Raw genomic sequence first — 14,841 nt, 5'->3', positions numbered from 1 at the left:
AGCAGAGTGGGTTGGGGCCTGAATGATGTCTGGTTGAGTCTTGATAGCACCAATGGTAATGGTTAAATCATCATCATCACTGCTGTCTTCGTCTCCCTTCTCACCATCCTCCTTGTCACCTTCTTTGTCTGTAACATTATAATAATGAAAGCATTTCTGTTAAATATTCTGATAAGATAAGAGGTACACCAAGTGTGATGAGCAAATTCAGACAGGCTCTGAGCAGTGAAAGAATTTTTGACAGAAAGAAACCTGGTCAACCAACCCACAAGGATCACTTTGAATGAAATGTAACAATTCATCTCTAATATCTATTATTTTTCTTTGAGTGACATCTTTGAAATGAAGAAACATTCTATCTGGTTTATATTGTCATCTAAGATCTTTCTGGTTCATGAACTAAATTCTGAAACATGCTTATCCTTATTGATATTTAAAAATATTCTGTAATATAAGTAACTGCTATAAGTATATATACGTTCCTGATGCTATCTCGCATAGGTGGGGCACAAAAGGTACAGAAATACAAATACTAACAATCAAAACAGCCATTCACCTCATCCATTATGTAGATGAATAGATAGCATGTCAATCAATGCTGAACAAACCTTTCTCTCCTTTATCCTCTCCTTCTTTGTCCTTTTCTGCTTCCCCTTCACCCTCTTCCATTGGAGTGCCTTTGTTTTGTTCATCTTCCTGTAACAAAAGTAGCAATATCAAATACTCCATCAAAATATATATATATATATATATATATATATATATATATATACACACACAATAGTATATATAACTCACTAACATGTAACCTGTTTCTCTTTTCAAAAAGTAGCCAACAAGAACAGTCTTTACCATATTACAATACAATACTTTTCCCCCTACAAATGCCGTGACCTATTACAGACCTTTTAAATTTATCCATCAAAGGACTGCCATCACACAGAGAAATATTTATTAGGCTTTTGAAAGTTATAAAATATGGATTATGTTAATTTTCCTCTCTAAATCAGCATGAAAATGTCTTACATCTGTGCACCTCATAACTAAATTACAATTAGCAATAGAGCAATATATGGCAAATAATTGAATGCAATATACAGTATAATGTACATATGTATACATATTTATAGATTAAAAACAATTCAAGCCTTTTCCATTGTGTTTAAAAGACTGTAACTACAAACAGTGGATAAAGAAATTTTGTTGACAGAATGATGTAAGGGTTTACTAATTTTTTTAAGGTAAAAATCTTGTTCAGCATTCAGGAATAGTTATTCCTATTTCTTGTCTTTTGTGGTACACATGTTAAAGACTATTTGCTGCAGGGTTTGTCCATACATAAGTTTTCTCAAAAGGACCCAGTGGAACGATGCCGTTTGAATTCCCGTTATTTTCGTAGTGGTTTCTAACAAAGCTCACTGTGAGTGGCACAGTCATTAACAAATTTGTCTCCAATACCTACAATGAACCTTTGATAGACGAAAATCACAATAAAATGGAAATACATAACCAAAATATTTTGTAACATGGAAGAGTGAATGACCCTTGTGACCCATTTTTACACCATGATTACTTCTAGAGAGTGCAAGTTTTTATGATAAACCTATCATTACCAACTGACAGCATCAATACAAATTTCCAAAGAATTTTATTGCTTGTGCAAAACTTGCAAAAATTAGCACTCATTTGATGACCTGCCATTCAAATCACATGATGATTCATGACTTTGAAGTCTGAATCATGCCTTTGAAAACCTACACTGGTTTAAGGAAATGCTTGTTAGATGTCAAAATCTAAACCAAACAATTGTATCTTATTTGAGAAAATGTAGATCTGCAATTATTTCCATAAAGCAATTAAATCTCCCTTCAAGATATAGGTAAACCTGTAGTTTGATGCAAGTCATGATGTTCTCCATATAAAGTAAATCATTTGCTAGTACTACTAAGTCAGTATACAAAAAAAGTTGTATCAGCATTAACGATATTGTATTAAATGGATAATAAAATGCATTATTCCTGAGAAATTTGTCAAAAGACTGCTTTATAAATGTTTTCGAATTTTTACATACATGGAAAATGTTCTCATACTTTACAAAATATAAATTTTGACATAGCATCAGACAAAAGTAAAGCATCTTAACACAATCCTCACATTTTCCATTTTAGTAAGAAGACTGTGCCATTAATATAAATCTTTACGGTATATTATGTAAGACGGACGTGCGTTTTCTAGGGTTAATGTGAGTGTTCTGCTCTTTAAGAATCGATATTGCTACAATAAGGAATGACAAGTGTGCTTTATACTATTATTTATTTCCATTACAAATGCAACATTGAGTCAGTAATGCATCACATCCAAGCATATAATCCGTTGTTACAATCATGTAGTTATATATATTTTGCATACTTATGTTCATTATAAGCAAGGAAGATATAGTTCCACTTCCAATACATATATATGTATATAAATAAGTACATATTGCACAAATGTTCAACTGGTCGCACCTCATTCTTATTTATCACGTCCTCTCAACTCGAATTTTACCCGGATGTCTAAAGCAACGGTTAATTCCTGAGATGAATAAAATCAGAAAGTACTTCACACTGAGGTACTGGTCACTTGTTTACATTCCTCCCTAAGTAAATTCCATGTATGGGTGCTGCATATCCAACAATACGTGATAAAATAATTTTATACTTGAGCTGTTTTCTGTGTTTCGTTTGTAGTTTTATCGTTTATCTCTCCCTCTTCTTTAGACTCGTCCTTCTCGTCACCGTAGAGCCACTGGTCGTCGTCCTGTACGTCGGCCATGTTTGAAGCTCCAACAACAACAGGGTAAACAGCTGCGCCGCCATGGCATAGCCTAGCCTGCCCCTTCCAGGTACCCCCTATATAATTATTTACATTTGACATTCTCAACATTTATGCAGTTATAATGTTAATTCCGTAATATAATTGGTATTTTTGCCGTTTTCGACATCCGGCGAATTTTAGATGAGGTTTCTTGGGTTTGGTTTGGTTGAAATTGTTTTTGATGTTTTTTGAATGATTCAGGCATTATTTTTTATTGCAGTTCACTACATTTTGTGATTTTCCTCAACCAGGTAATGATGACATTAATCTTTTACAATTCACTGATAATTTTTGAGTCAAAGCTAAGTTCAACTTTATTTTTGTAATGCATTACGGTTAAGCTCAAATGTATCCAGTTTAATGGGCTATGGTGCTTATCATAGGCTTAAATGTGCGGAATATGAATTGTCTTATTATCAAAGAAATGTTTTTTGCTACTGTGTGCTTCAAGAACGTAATCGTCAGAAGCTTTTTTTTTTTTTTTCTTTAGTGAAGTATTGTAAGTGAAACTAGAGCAGAGAAACGTCAGTGTTTATTCAAAGTATATTAAACAAATTTGGATAACGATGGTTATACACTGTATTGACGTACTCTTATCACTGATCAACAGATAAGATACGAGTTAAACAATGCAGGTTGGGAGTTTTGTGCCCGTTTGGACCCCATTCTTTCGTATCCCTCGCTTTGATTATTGCTAATGGAATGTCCTATAACGAGGTTTCATACGTAGCTTGATAACGTATGAAGATAAACAACGATGTTAACAATGAATATCTGTAAAAAAAAAAATCGATGGTTTCATATCAATTGGTTCTTTAGGGCTCCAGGTCATTTACCCGACAACGTCAGTTTTTTTACCATTTTTTTTTTTTTTTTCAAATGAACACCTTCAAATGTTCAAATTAATTCTTGGACTTGTCACGCTCTCATTTTATGTATGGCCTCTGCTTTAGGGTATGTATGATTACTATTTGTGATTTATAGGGAGAGAAGTTTACTTGTGTTTTGTCAATGACAGCCCGATCTCGGGGTGCCATTAATAGCATAGGTGTGGTGTGTGCGCTCGGCTCGGCTCTTCACAGCTTTCATTGAGGCTAAGTTACAATGATTCCTTGTGGCTTGAAACCCAAGTCACACCTCAAATGAAACAGCAGAGTCAGCACACTCTAGCTCTACCCCCTGTTTTACACCTAAGATGAAACAGCAGAGTCAGTAGACTCTTGGCCTACACACTTTTACAGTGCAATGGTAGACCTAATCACACTAAGCTAAGACACTCTCTGTATTCAAACCGTTCCTTTATCCCCAGGAATGTCATTGTGTTGTAAACGTGAGGTAATAGTACGTATACATAGGTACATTTGGTTGATGTTATTCATCTAGCAATACTGTGCTGTAGCATGGTTCTTATCATTCGAAAGTGAAAGCATTGAGATGAATGAAATAATTAATTGAAAAGGGAGAAAATAAGCAAATGTATATCTAATTATTTTTTAAACTGCAGTTCTTGAAATAGAGAACATAAAAAGTAAAGATATACATGCAAAACGATAATGAAAAATGTCTTCAGTAGAAACGTAAAAACTGAATGCCAGTTTGTACTTGTCCTTATACAATATACCTGTGTAAAATGAGTGTAAGATTTCATTTTGAAATCAAAACGTGCGAAATTTTACAGGTTTCTTCCTATCTTGTGATCAGTGTAGAACCTTGATGCAATAATTTTTAAGCTTCTTAAGTTAAATCTTGCTTAACAAGTGGTTTTAAACTCAGTAAATTCGTAATTTTTTCTTTTCAATCATCCACATGAGCCCTTTTATGGTGTGGTGCTGCTGCTTCGAGGCAACCCGTCAAACAAGATCAGAGAGGCGATGGACCCCTTTGAAATGAGTTCCTTGACGACACTGTACTTCTTGTAGTTCGTTGCCCTTAATACATCTTTACTGAAGGTAGGGTTGTGGTGACTGAGGGAGGCAGCGCCTACATGTAAAGTGCCGTGTTCCCATGAGGCGCAAGTAAAAGATGGTTGCGGTTGTGAGGCCTTTTTGGCCTCGCAGGTGCTAACCATTGGCCGGCTGGGAGTGATGGACAGGACTGGACTGTGTCATGTAATAGGGTATTGGTAGAAGCCTCAAGACTGCGTCGGCTGTGCTGCCTTGCCCATGCATTGGTGATTGTTCTCCTTGTGCATCACCAGTATCAGGATGACGTGAAGGCCTTTGGCCGTGCACCTGCGATGTTTTGGGAGAATGTATAAGTCTCTTGTTTGGACACAGGAGTTGTCCACGCCTCACCCTCTAGTGAAATACCTGGGGTCTTCGGCGCCGCCTTAAAGTTTCTCTTCTTGGGTTTGTCCAACGCGTCATCCGGAAGTAGAGTATGGTCTTTTGATTGTCCTTCTTGCTTGGTAATGTTGGAGAGTTTATTTCTGGTGTTCATTGTCAAGTGTTTAAGTCTTGCTAATAGTCGTGTGGTAGAAGTATCGGCTGGATCATGAAGGGCCTTGAAGAGCAGTTTCATTGACGCTGGAACATCGAGAGGTTCACTCGTGAGGTGAGTGGCATAATAATTGACGAGGGCGGCGACACTGTCCTCAGAGAGAACCACGTAGTCGATACTTCGCTTTCGTCGTCCAAGTAACCCAGGGCCGAAAAAGGGGGACACAAACGCTGTCGTGAGTCCTAAGGCAAGGACGGTGGCCAAGGTAAGGATACAGAGTGTGCTGGAGAAGCAGTTCTGGGTGCTGCTGGAGGATAGAGTGGCCGGCACGGGGCTCACAATACCGTCGTCCAAGCTGGCCGAAAGGTCTGAGTCAAGGCTGGCGTGCTGGATGTTGCTGAGTGCCGGGATAAAGGGCGTATTGGGCGGCAGAGGTATCAAGTCTGGATTGCTCGGTACGTCCAGTTGGTCAGGTGAAGCCGCGTCATTCTGAAGACCATGTTGATGAGGGACCGTTTGTAGTGGTGATCCCGTTGGGTAGAAGAAGCTGGTAACTCCGCCACTGATGTAGGGCCGCGTACCCAGCGCAACTGGGGTAGGAGAACTAGATGAGCGAGGCGGCGTTGTCAGACGTGACAGATAATCCTGCAGTCCGGGATCCTCACTGAGAGCGACCTGTGGGGGCGCCCAGAGGCCGCCGGTGATCTGGGTGACCTGCGTGTTGTACGAAGGGTTAGGAAACACGTGACCTGGGATCTGGTTCTCGAATGGTACGAGTTGCTGCTGACCCGTCTGCCCGTTGAACGAACTTCCAAAGAGTAATTGGTGATGCAGGCGCAGGTCCTCTCCCAAACTGTTGTAAGGGGGTTTAGGGGTTGTAACTTCATCGTGCATGGGAACGAGGTAATTGCTGGGGTATCCGAGGCTGACTGGGGCCCCTTGCGATCCAGGGTTTCCCAATCCTGCGATGACGCCGAGGTGAAGCCCATCATTCCGGCGTGTCGCAGTACGGGCGTGTACAGGCTGCCCCCCGCCAGAGTCATGCAGATTGTTATCATTTACCCTGTTAACTGTTGCTGACTTACTGTCCACCCTGTTGACTGTTGCTGACTTGCTGTTCACCCTATTGACTGTTACTGATATACTGTTCACCCTGTTGACTCTTGCTGACTTGCTGTTAACTCTGTTGGCTGTTCCTGATGTAGTGTCGACTCTCTCAACTGATGTTGACGTGCTCTGTTGCGCTGGCGGAAGCAGGTTGTTCCAGATGTGAGGACCTGCAGGCACGTCTCCGGTTGTTTGTGCTCGTGACTGGAGCTGTTCATCCGCGGGCTCCGTCGGCTCCGGTGAGTCTCCGACTCGCACCAACTGCTCCATCTCATTCCTCTCCTGTTCTTGGAGGAGGTGATTATCCTCGTGCGTAGGCGGCGGGGCTGATGATGAAGTGGCGTTTGGGCGTGAGTCTCCTGCCGGCGTCTCGATCAGCTTGGAATGTTGGCCGTATCGCTCCAGCAGAGACAAGCGGCTGACGGAGGCAATCCTCTTCCTCAGTGCCTCGGGTCGGACGCGTCCTCTCCCTCCGTGATGGGCTGCTCCTTGATGTCGGTGCTGCTCAGTTGAGGACTCAGCGGCCAGGCTTGACTGCGGGTCCCACGTCGTGTTCCCTGTAATGATCAAACCGTTGGTGTCTTGTCCTCGTCATTCACGATCACTGTCACATTTACCATGACAAGGTCTATCTATATTGCTTGACCTTTAACCTGATCCGTAAGGCCTTTATACCCAGGGGGTCGAACTGCCAAGCACTAGAAACCCTCCTTACCAAGAGCTAACTAGCATCCAACCATGAATAAACCTCTTTGATAAACCATCAGAATGGGAGGTAAAACAACATTATGAGCAGAGAATGATGATGTTATTACATTTTCTGTTAGTTCCAGAAATTACTTCACGAGGACAATAATGGCGAATAGAATCTCTGCCTAACATCCGTTAAAGAAAGACAGATGCAATAATCATTCTTCATATAGAAAAGTAACCGAGTGGAATTAGGATTCTCAGTTTAATTTATTTATTTATTATGTTTTACTCCGCTAGTCCTAACCCAAACCAACTTCTAATTCAAACAAACTAATAGAACGAACACGTATGATTTTGACGATACAATCAGATATTAAAAAAAAAAAACATTTTCAGAAAGTTTTTCAACTTTTCTTATTGTCATTAACCCATGAAGAGGGAACGTACCTTCTGGGGTTCGTAGGGAAACCTTGGAGGCCCTAGCGTCACCAACCGACGCCGCGCCATCTGTGGCGACCGTCTGCCGCCCCCGCGTCAGTACAATTATCAAGAAGAACCAGTAAACACAGGATGGTCGGCAGGCCCTCGGAGATGCTATGACCCACATGGTCCTACTCGATGCCTGTGACTGGGTAGTATCAAGGAAAGACTATAATTCGCTGATAATTTTGATCATCTGTAAGAAGAAGCGCTAGTGTTAGATATATATTCAAAGATATATAGGCATATTTATGTTCTTGAAATTTGTTAGATAAATCGTCTGATAAGTGCGTCTGCTGCTTCCCATGGTTTCTGTGTGAGACCAGACATACGAGGATTGACCGTTATGATAACATTTCTCTCTCCTAAGCTGAGGATTTCTTCCCCGTCTTTTGGTTTTCTTTCTCCCTATAACTTCTTTGCCTGTGTCAAGTAAAAAAACACTGAAGGAGCTCACATAAATTTCTGCAATATTTTTTCCTTTCATACACATTTTCTTTATGAGATAGCCATGACTGGGTCATACTTTAGTCTATGCCATGCCGGCTATCCTAGAAAAAAAAGGTGCTTAATAAAACTGTACGTAAGCAGTTGCCAGGGCACCACGGCAAAAGAACTATAGAGAAAAACTGTCCACTGAGAAATGCTAAGATTTTATCGAAAGTACATGGGTAAGGAAATGTTAGACAACATATATAAGGCCCAAGTGTGCCTCTCTTGTGGTCATCCCTTTGAATAAGCATGTAGAACTCACAGAGAAAGTCTACAGGGACAATGAAGATGTTTTCTTAAATAATAAGAGAGCTCTCTTACAGTGGTATGGTCACCATACATGTCCACATACCTCCACTTACCTCCTAATATCCCTCGCTTTGTGTACTTACCCCTTTAATCAAACACGTACACACCACACCTGCTCCTCTACTTACACCATCAGCCGTAGAGACATTGCGATGTGTACATAGGTTGTGTGATTTAGCCTAGCGTAGATCCCAGAGTATTCTACTGTCTCCACGGGTGTACTAACTGTGTGCAATGGTGAATAAAAGGGCATTTGTAAGACTCGGGTATGAAGACGTGACCTTTGCCCTGACCTCTAAGGGTTAGGTCGAAAGCTATGCCATCACACGCAAGGGTCATCATGCAGATGGGGGTTCGGTTTCTATTTTTATCTCAGTCCGGATTGATGCAAAAACGAAGTCTTCTTGACTTAGGTAGATGCGGCATGCAGTCCCCTCCTTTATTTTCAGGTATTATTTGTAACAATCAAGTAACACAAAAAACAGACACTTCAATACAATTCTAAGCAGTAATCTCTTGTGCAGCTTTACAAGGGTAGCGAATATTTTTGCACTCACTTGTTTTGTTAACGAAGATCGAAAAGCACAGACTGTTTTCCCGCTGGAAGTTGGTACACCATTTCTACACGCTTTTACCATGGACGTAGAGGCGATATGTAAATTTAAAACACTTAGCGGTTGTCTGTCCAGTAATAACAAACTCCTGTGTGGAACAGATGAATGGGAAAGCTTATACGGCAGCCCTTCCTGTTGTGGTTTACGGTGGCCTAGTCACTCCAAGCCAACACATACGATCGAAGGCACCACGTAGGGCTGAGGTAGTGGCTACACTGGTCTTCACTATACACTAGCCTTCGGCCGCTTGGGGGAAGAAATCAAGGTTAGCGTGACGCCCCTGAGGCGGTGACTCGGCCCCCGGCGGTTGTCATACTGTGGTGTCGTTAGCAATGTTTGTCGGCCGCGGTACCGTACGACCATCGCCGGGCTGGTGTTCTAGCCTCTCCCGACGGGACTTGGACGAACTTCATCCTTTGCCGCTATCTGTATTTTAGAGCTTATTTCTTCAAACACGTCTAGACTAGGGATTTTACTTTTTTCCTAAATGAAATATGGCTTGTCACTGCTACTGTGATGAAGGGTCGGAATGCTGTCTTAAAACTGATTGTTGCAGAAACTGTTCGTCGTAGAATTACGTTATAAAGATGGGTTTGTCAGGTCTATCTTTGAATAATTAATTATTGCAAGAACCTGCTAAAGTAATTTTTAATATTACCCATAAAATCAAGACCGAGGCAATATAAGCATTGCAGTGAAAGGTTAGGTAGGAAAGCAGAAAAAATAATGAGAAAATCTTTTAGTAAAAATGCTTATTTCTTCCTCCCTTTTGTCTCCGAGCAGCGTCCTCATGCACCTCATAAATATCTCCATAACCACTCAAGAACTGAGAGCAGTTTGTGGTGGCAGTGGTCATGTGCTGCGCCCGACAAGTGGCGCGGATCATTGCCTCCCGTTTGTCGCAAGCAATTTTTTCCCCCTTCAATTTAAACAACTGACGATGTATAGAGAACGGTGAGCACAATGTTACCGTCTGTGTTGGTAGTTGTTGATGGTTGTTGTGCTCAGTATGCTGGAGAATGCATCGTGTAGGACTACCGTGGACATCAAGTTTTATATATTTTTTTATATATTTTATATATATATATATATATATATATATATATATATATATATTATATATATATATATATATATATATATATAAAACAGTTGGTTTGGTTGGTATTGGTATAAATCGATTATCAAGCAACAGGATTAAAAGTGTTTTAATCAGCAGAGCCATGCGTGTCAGCTTGAAAAATATCAAAGCATATTTTGACAGTCATGTAAATCTTGAATATATTTTGAACACCCAGTGGTGGTCATGATTTGTCGGGTGCTAGTTATAACTCTGCGTTTGAAGGCATTAATGACCGTGGGAGTCAGTAAGCCTGAATGCCAAATAACCAACGCCACGTACGTATAAACACATTTTCAGACGTAAACACACATGCAAGTTTATGAATTGATTTTATAATGATAAGTTGGTATGATATGACCTATTAGTAGTTTCAGTGTAATGGACAGAAAGGATATAGAATTAGTGAAAGAGATGAAATAATCACCTCGAGAAAATCAGTCTTACATTTAGAAAACGTTAGTTTTATGAAACTCTTGTACTTAAAAGTATAGATTCTAGTTTTATGTCATGAATTGGTTAAGGAGATTTTGTGAAAATGCAAAGTGAGAGATTAATTGGCTGTGAATGTGATATGATGTGTTACAAGCACAACAGATATTGAGAGCCAAATATGAATTGCGCATGTCACACTTTCTTTTTTTCTCCGATTGTTTGACTTCTTATGGGTGCCGAACAGTTTCGGTGATCTGTTGTTTTTTTCGTAGTTTTCTGCGTTTGGAGATCAGTGCAGTTGTTCATAAACATTGAGCCAGTAGATGAATACCTGTGGATGTGTCAGTGACAGTATCTATGTGCGTGAAGATGTGAAACGCCTTAAAGGACTCGGACATCACCAGCAGGTAAACACAGCACTCTAATTTCAGGTTATTGTATGAAAATTCGTTGGCCAAAGACAAACATTTCTGTATTCTTACAGCGTTAGGATGTACAACTTTACAATGGCCATTGTGCTAATGAAGAAACAATAACTTCAGGCAGGTTTCCGTATTATACTGTACATACAGTGAAATAGTTAGTTCGTGGCCATACATACACTTATAAGATCCAAAAAGTATTGTCGCTGCGTTTCCCCCACTACCTAGTTATTTATATTGTAGATGATTGGAGATGAACGTGATATTCCGAACTAAAATTGATCAGAAACATCACAAATCTTGACGTAACGTAACCCAGCCTAACTTAAATTAGAAGTGTATTTTATATGATCGGAAAAAAATGGTGATCCCAAAACAATGAATAGTGAGTTTCTAGAGTTTTCCATTGGGTAGACATTATTGGGATCACCTACCCAAACGTAGCCTAGAAAATTGACTGGGAATAATTAACCTAGCCTAGCTTGTTAACTTTAGCATACGAAATTAATTGGGAACGCCTAACATAGCGTATAGCATATAGCATATGAAATTGATTGGAAACACCTGACTTAGCCTAGGAGCTATTTGGGATAGGGGGTCAACCTTCAATTGATCCTTTGACTGGTACTAACACTTGCAGGTATTTATTTAGTATATTAAGGATCCCCGGATGTTTGTGTACATTTACCGTTGCATTTGTGGGCCTATTTGAGTTTACTTGTATTTTAGTCATACCCGAAGCAGTGGATCCACTGGTCAGCAGATTCATTATATAGTGGTAGAACTCTCCATGCACCTTTCTCTTGACCTCCTGTCTCTTTCTTTTATACTTCTCCCACTCAATTGCATTTTTTCCCTGCAAAAATCGTCCAAATGCCTCTCTCTTCTCTTTCACTAATACTCTTACTTCTTCATCCCACCACTCACTACCCTTTCTAAACAGCCCACCTCCCACTCTTCTCATGCCACAAGCATCTTTTGCGCAATCCATCACTGATTCCCTAAATACATCCCATTCCTCCCCCACTCCCCTTACTTCCATTGTTCTCACCTTTTTCCATTCTGTACACAGTCTCTCCTGGTACTTCCCCACACAGGTCTCCTTCCCAAGCTCACTTACTCTCACCACCTTCTTCACCCCAACATTCACTCCTCTTTTCTGAAAACCCATACTAATCTTCACCTTAGCCTCCACAAGATAATGATCAGACATCCCTCCAGTTGCACCTCTCAGCACATTAACATCCAAAAGTCTCTCTTTCGCACGCCTGTCAATTAACACGTAATCCAATAACGCTCTCTGGCCATCTCTCCTACTTACATAAGTATACTTATGTATATCTCGCTTTTTAAACCAGGTATTCCCAATCATCAGTCCTTTTTCAGCACATAAATCTACAAGCTCTTCACCATTTCCATTTACAACACTGAACACCCCATGCATACCAATTATTCCCTCAACTGCCACATTACTCACCTTTGCATTCAAATCACCCATCACTATAACCCGGTCTCGTGCATCAAAACCGCTAACACACTCATTTAGCTGCTCCCAAAACACTGAAAAAAAGGGCAAATGAGAGTTGGGGTGAGAGAATATCATTAAATTTTAGGGAGAATAAAAAGATGTTCTGGAAGGAGGTAAATAGGGTGCGTAAGACAAGGGAGCAAATGGGAACTTCAGTGAAGGGCGTAAATGGGGAGGTGATAACAAGTAGCGGTGATGTGAGAAGGAGATGGAATGAGTATTTTGAAGGTTTGTTGAATGTGTCTGATGACAGAGTGGCAGATATAGGGTGTTTTGGTCGAGGTGGTGTGCAAAGTGAGAGGGTTAGGGAAAATGATTTGGTAAACAGAGAAGAGGTAGTAAAAGCTTTGCGGAAGATGAAAGCCGGCAAGGCAGCAGGTTTGGATGGTATTGCAGTGGAATTTATTAAGAAAGGGGGTGACTGTATTGTTGACTGGTTGGTAAGGTTATTTAATGTATGTATGACTCATGGTGAGGTGCCTGAGGATTGGCGGAATGCGTGCATAGTGCCATTGTACAAAGGCAAAGGGGATAAGAGTGAGTGCTCAAATTACAGAGGTATAAGTTTGTTGAGTATTCCTGGTAAATTATATGGGAGGGTATTGATTGAGAGGGTGAAGGCATGTACAGAGCATCAGATTGGGGAAGAGCAGTGCGGTTTCAGAAGTGGTAGAGGATGTGTGGATCAGGTGTTTGGTTTGAAGAATGTATGTGAGAAATACTTAGAAAAGCAAATGGATTTGTATGTAGCATTTATGGATCTGGAGAAGGCATATGATAGAGTTGATAGAGATGCTCTGTGGAAGGTATTAAGAATATATGGTGTGGGAGGCAAGTTGTTAGAAGCAGTGAAAAGTTTTTATCGAGGATGTAAGGCATGTGTACGTGTAGGAAGAGAGGAAAGTGATTGGTTCTCAGTGAATGTAGGTTTGCGGCAGGGGTGTGTGATGTCTCCATGGTTGTTTAATTTGTTTATGGATGGGGTTGTAAGGGAGGTAAATGCAAGAGTCCTGGAAAGAGGGGCAAGTATGAAGTCTGTTGGGGATGAGAGAGCTTGGGAAGTGAGTCAGTTGTTGTTCGCTGATGATACAGCGCTGGTGGCTGATTCATGTGAGAAACTGCAGAAGCTGGTGACTGAGTTTGGTAAAGTGTGTGGAAGAAGAAAGTTGAGAGTAAATGTGAATAAGAGCAAGGTTATTAGGTACAGTAGGGGTGAGGGTCAAGTCAATTGGGAGGTGAGTTTGAATGGAGAAAAACTGGAGGAAGTGAAGTGTTTTAGATATCTGGGAGTGGATCTGTCAGCGGATGGAACCATGGAAGCGGAAGTGGATCATAGGGTGGGGGAGGGGGCGAAAATTTTGGGAGCCTTGAAAAATGTGTGGAAGTCGAGAACATTATCTCGGAAAGCAAAAATGGGTATGTTTGAGGGAATAGTGGTTCCAACAATGTTGTATGGTTGCGAGGCGTGGGCTATGGATAGAGATGTGCGCAGGAGGATGGATGTGCTGGAAATGAGATGTTTGAGGACAATGTGTGGTGTGAGGTGGTTTGATCGAGTAAGTAACGTAAGGGTGAGAGAGATGTGTGGAAATAAAAAGAGCGTGGTTGAGAGAGCAGAAGAGGGTGTTTTGAAATGGTTTGGGCACATGGAGAGAATGAGTGAGGAGAGATTGACCAAGAGGATATATGTGTCGGAGGTGGAGGGAACGAGGAGAAGAGGGAGACCAAATTGGAGGTGGAAAGATGGAGTGAAAAAGATTTTGTGTGATCGGGGCCTGAACATGCAGGAGGGTGAAAGGAGGGCAAGAAATAGAGTGAATTGGAGTCATGTGGTATACAGGGGTTGACGTGCTGTCAGTGGATTGAAGCAAGGCATGTGAAGCGTCTGGGGTAAACCATGGAAAGCTGTGTAGGTATGTATATTTGCGTGTGTGGACGTGTGTATATACATGTGTATGGGGGGGGGGGGGGGCCATTTCTTTCGTCTGTTTCCTTGCGCTACCTCGCAAACGCGGGAGACAGCGACAAAGTATAAAAAAAAAAAAAAAAAAAAAAAAAAAAAAAAAAAAGAACTCTCCATGTGTATGACTATAAGAGGGTTAGTTTGTATCATCCACGAATAACTTTTGTGTGCAGTAAATAATTGTTTTTATGGATTGCTGTGTTGAAAATGATAAGAGGGACTCTTTATAATGTATAAATATATGTGTTAGCCAGGTGAGCAAAGCGTTCGTATGAAAGTACTTTAGATAAACTACTGTATTTTTCAAACTGCATGAGCCACATGACAGCCGGACAGAATTTAACTAAATTGTAATTGTCATGTAAAATTTCATTTTTTCTCTG

General features: G+C 40.8%; 2 protein-coding genes and 1 long non-coding RNA gene across 3 annotated transcripts in view; 1 reads left to right on the top strand and 2 right to left on the bottom strand.

The window, feature by feature from the left end:
* Window positions 1-2,878, bottom strand: part of LOC139760431 (uncharacterized) — a 12,350-nt gene extending 9,472 nt beyond the window's left edge. Inside the window, exons 1-3 of the mRNA XM_071683670.1 lie at window positions 2,701-2,878; window positions 609-696; window positions 1-128 (exon numbers count right to left, since the gene is read on the bottom strand). The exon at window positions 1-128 is cut by the window's left edge and continues 15 nt beyond it. Coding sequence (XP_071539771.1) covers window positions 1-128; window positions 609-696; window positions 2,701-2,814 — 330 coding nt within the window. The 5' untranslated portion in view covers window positions 2,815-2,878. The remainder of the gene's footprint in view (window positions 129-608; window positions 697-2,700) is intronic.
* A 514-nt stretch (window positions 2,879-3,392) lies between these two features.
* On the bottom strand, window positions 3,393-8,026 carry LOC139760443 (uncharacterized). Its single transcript, XM_071683679.1, has 2 exons — window positions 7,543-8,026; window positions 3,393-6,959 (listed from the first exon to the last, which is right to left on the bottom strand). The coding sequence occupies exons 1-2, from the start codon at window positions 7,700-7,702 to the stop codon at window positions 5,056-5,058; spliced, it is 2,064 nt and encodes a 687-aa protein (XP_071539780.1). The 5' UTR covers window positions 7,703-8,026; the 3' UTR covers window positions 3,393-5,055.
* Window positions 8,027-10,781: 2,755 nt separating this feature from the next.
* LOC139760304 (uncharacterized) overlaps window positions 10,782-14,841 on the top strand; it is a 37,973-nt gene continuing 33,913 nt past the window's right edge. Inside the window, exon 1 of the long non-coding RNA XR_011715307.1 lies at window positions 10,782-10,952. This is a non-coding gene — a long non-coding RNA (uncharacterized lncRNA). The remainder of the gene's footprint in view (window positions 10,953-14,841) is intronic.

The sequence above is a fragment of the Panulirus ornatus genome, chromosome 36 (genome assembly GCF_036320965.1).
Source record: "Panulirus ornatus isolate Po-2019 chromosome 36, ASM3632096v1, whole genome shotgun sequence".
Classification (NCBI taxonomy): Eukaryota; Metazoa; Arthropoda; class Malacostraca; order Decapoda; family Palinuridae; genus Panulirus; species Panulirus ornatus.
The sequence above is the reverse complement of the archived record's forward strand: the minus strand, read 5'-3'. Positions and strand labels throughout refer to the sequence as shown.

Coding starts and splice junctions, on each gene's coding strand:
- LOC139760443 (XM_071683679.1), bottom strand. CDS start 7,702: ATGTGGGTCATAGCATCTCCGAGGGCCTGCCGACCATCCTGTGTTTAC. Junction 6,960..7,542: donor TTCCCTACGAACCCCAGAAG/GTACGTTCCCTC, acceptor TGATCATTACAG/GGAACACGACGTGGGACCCG.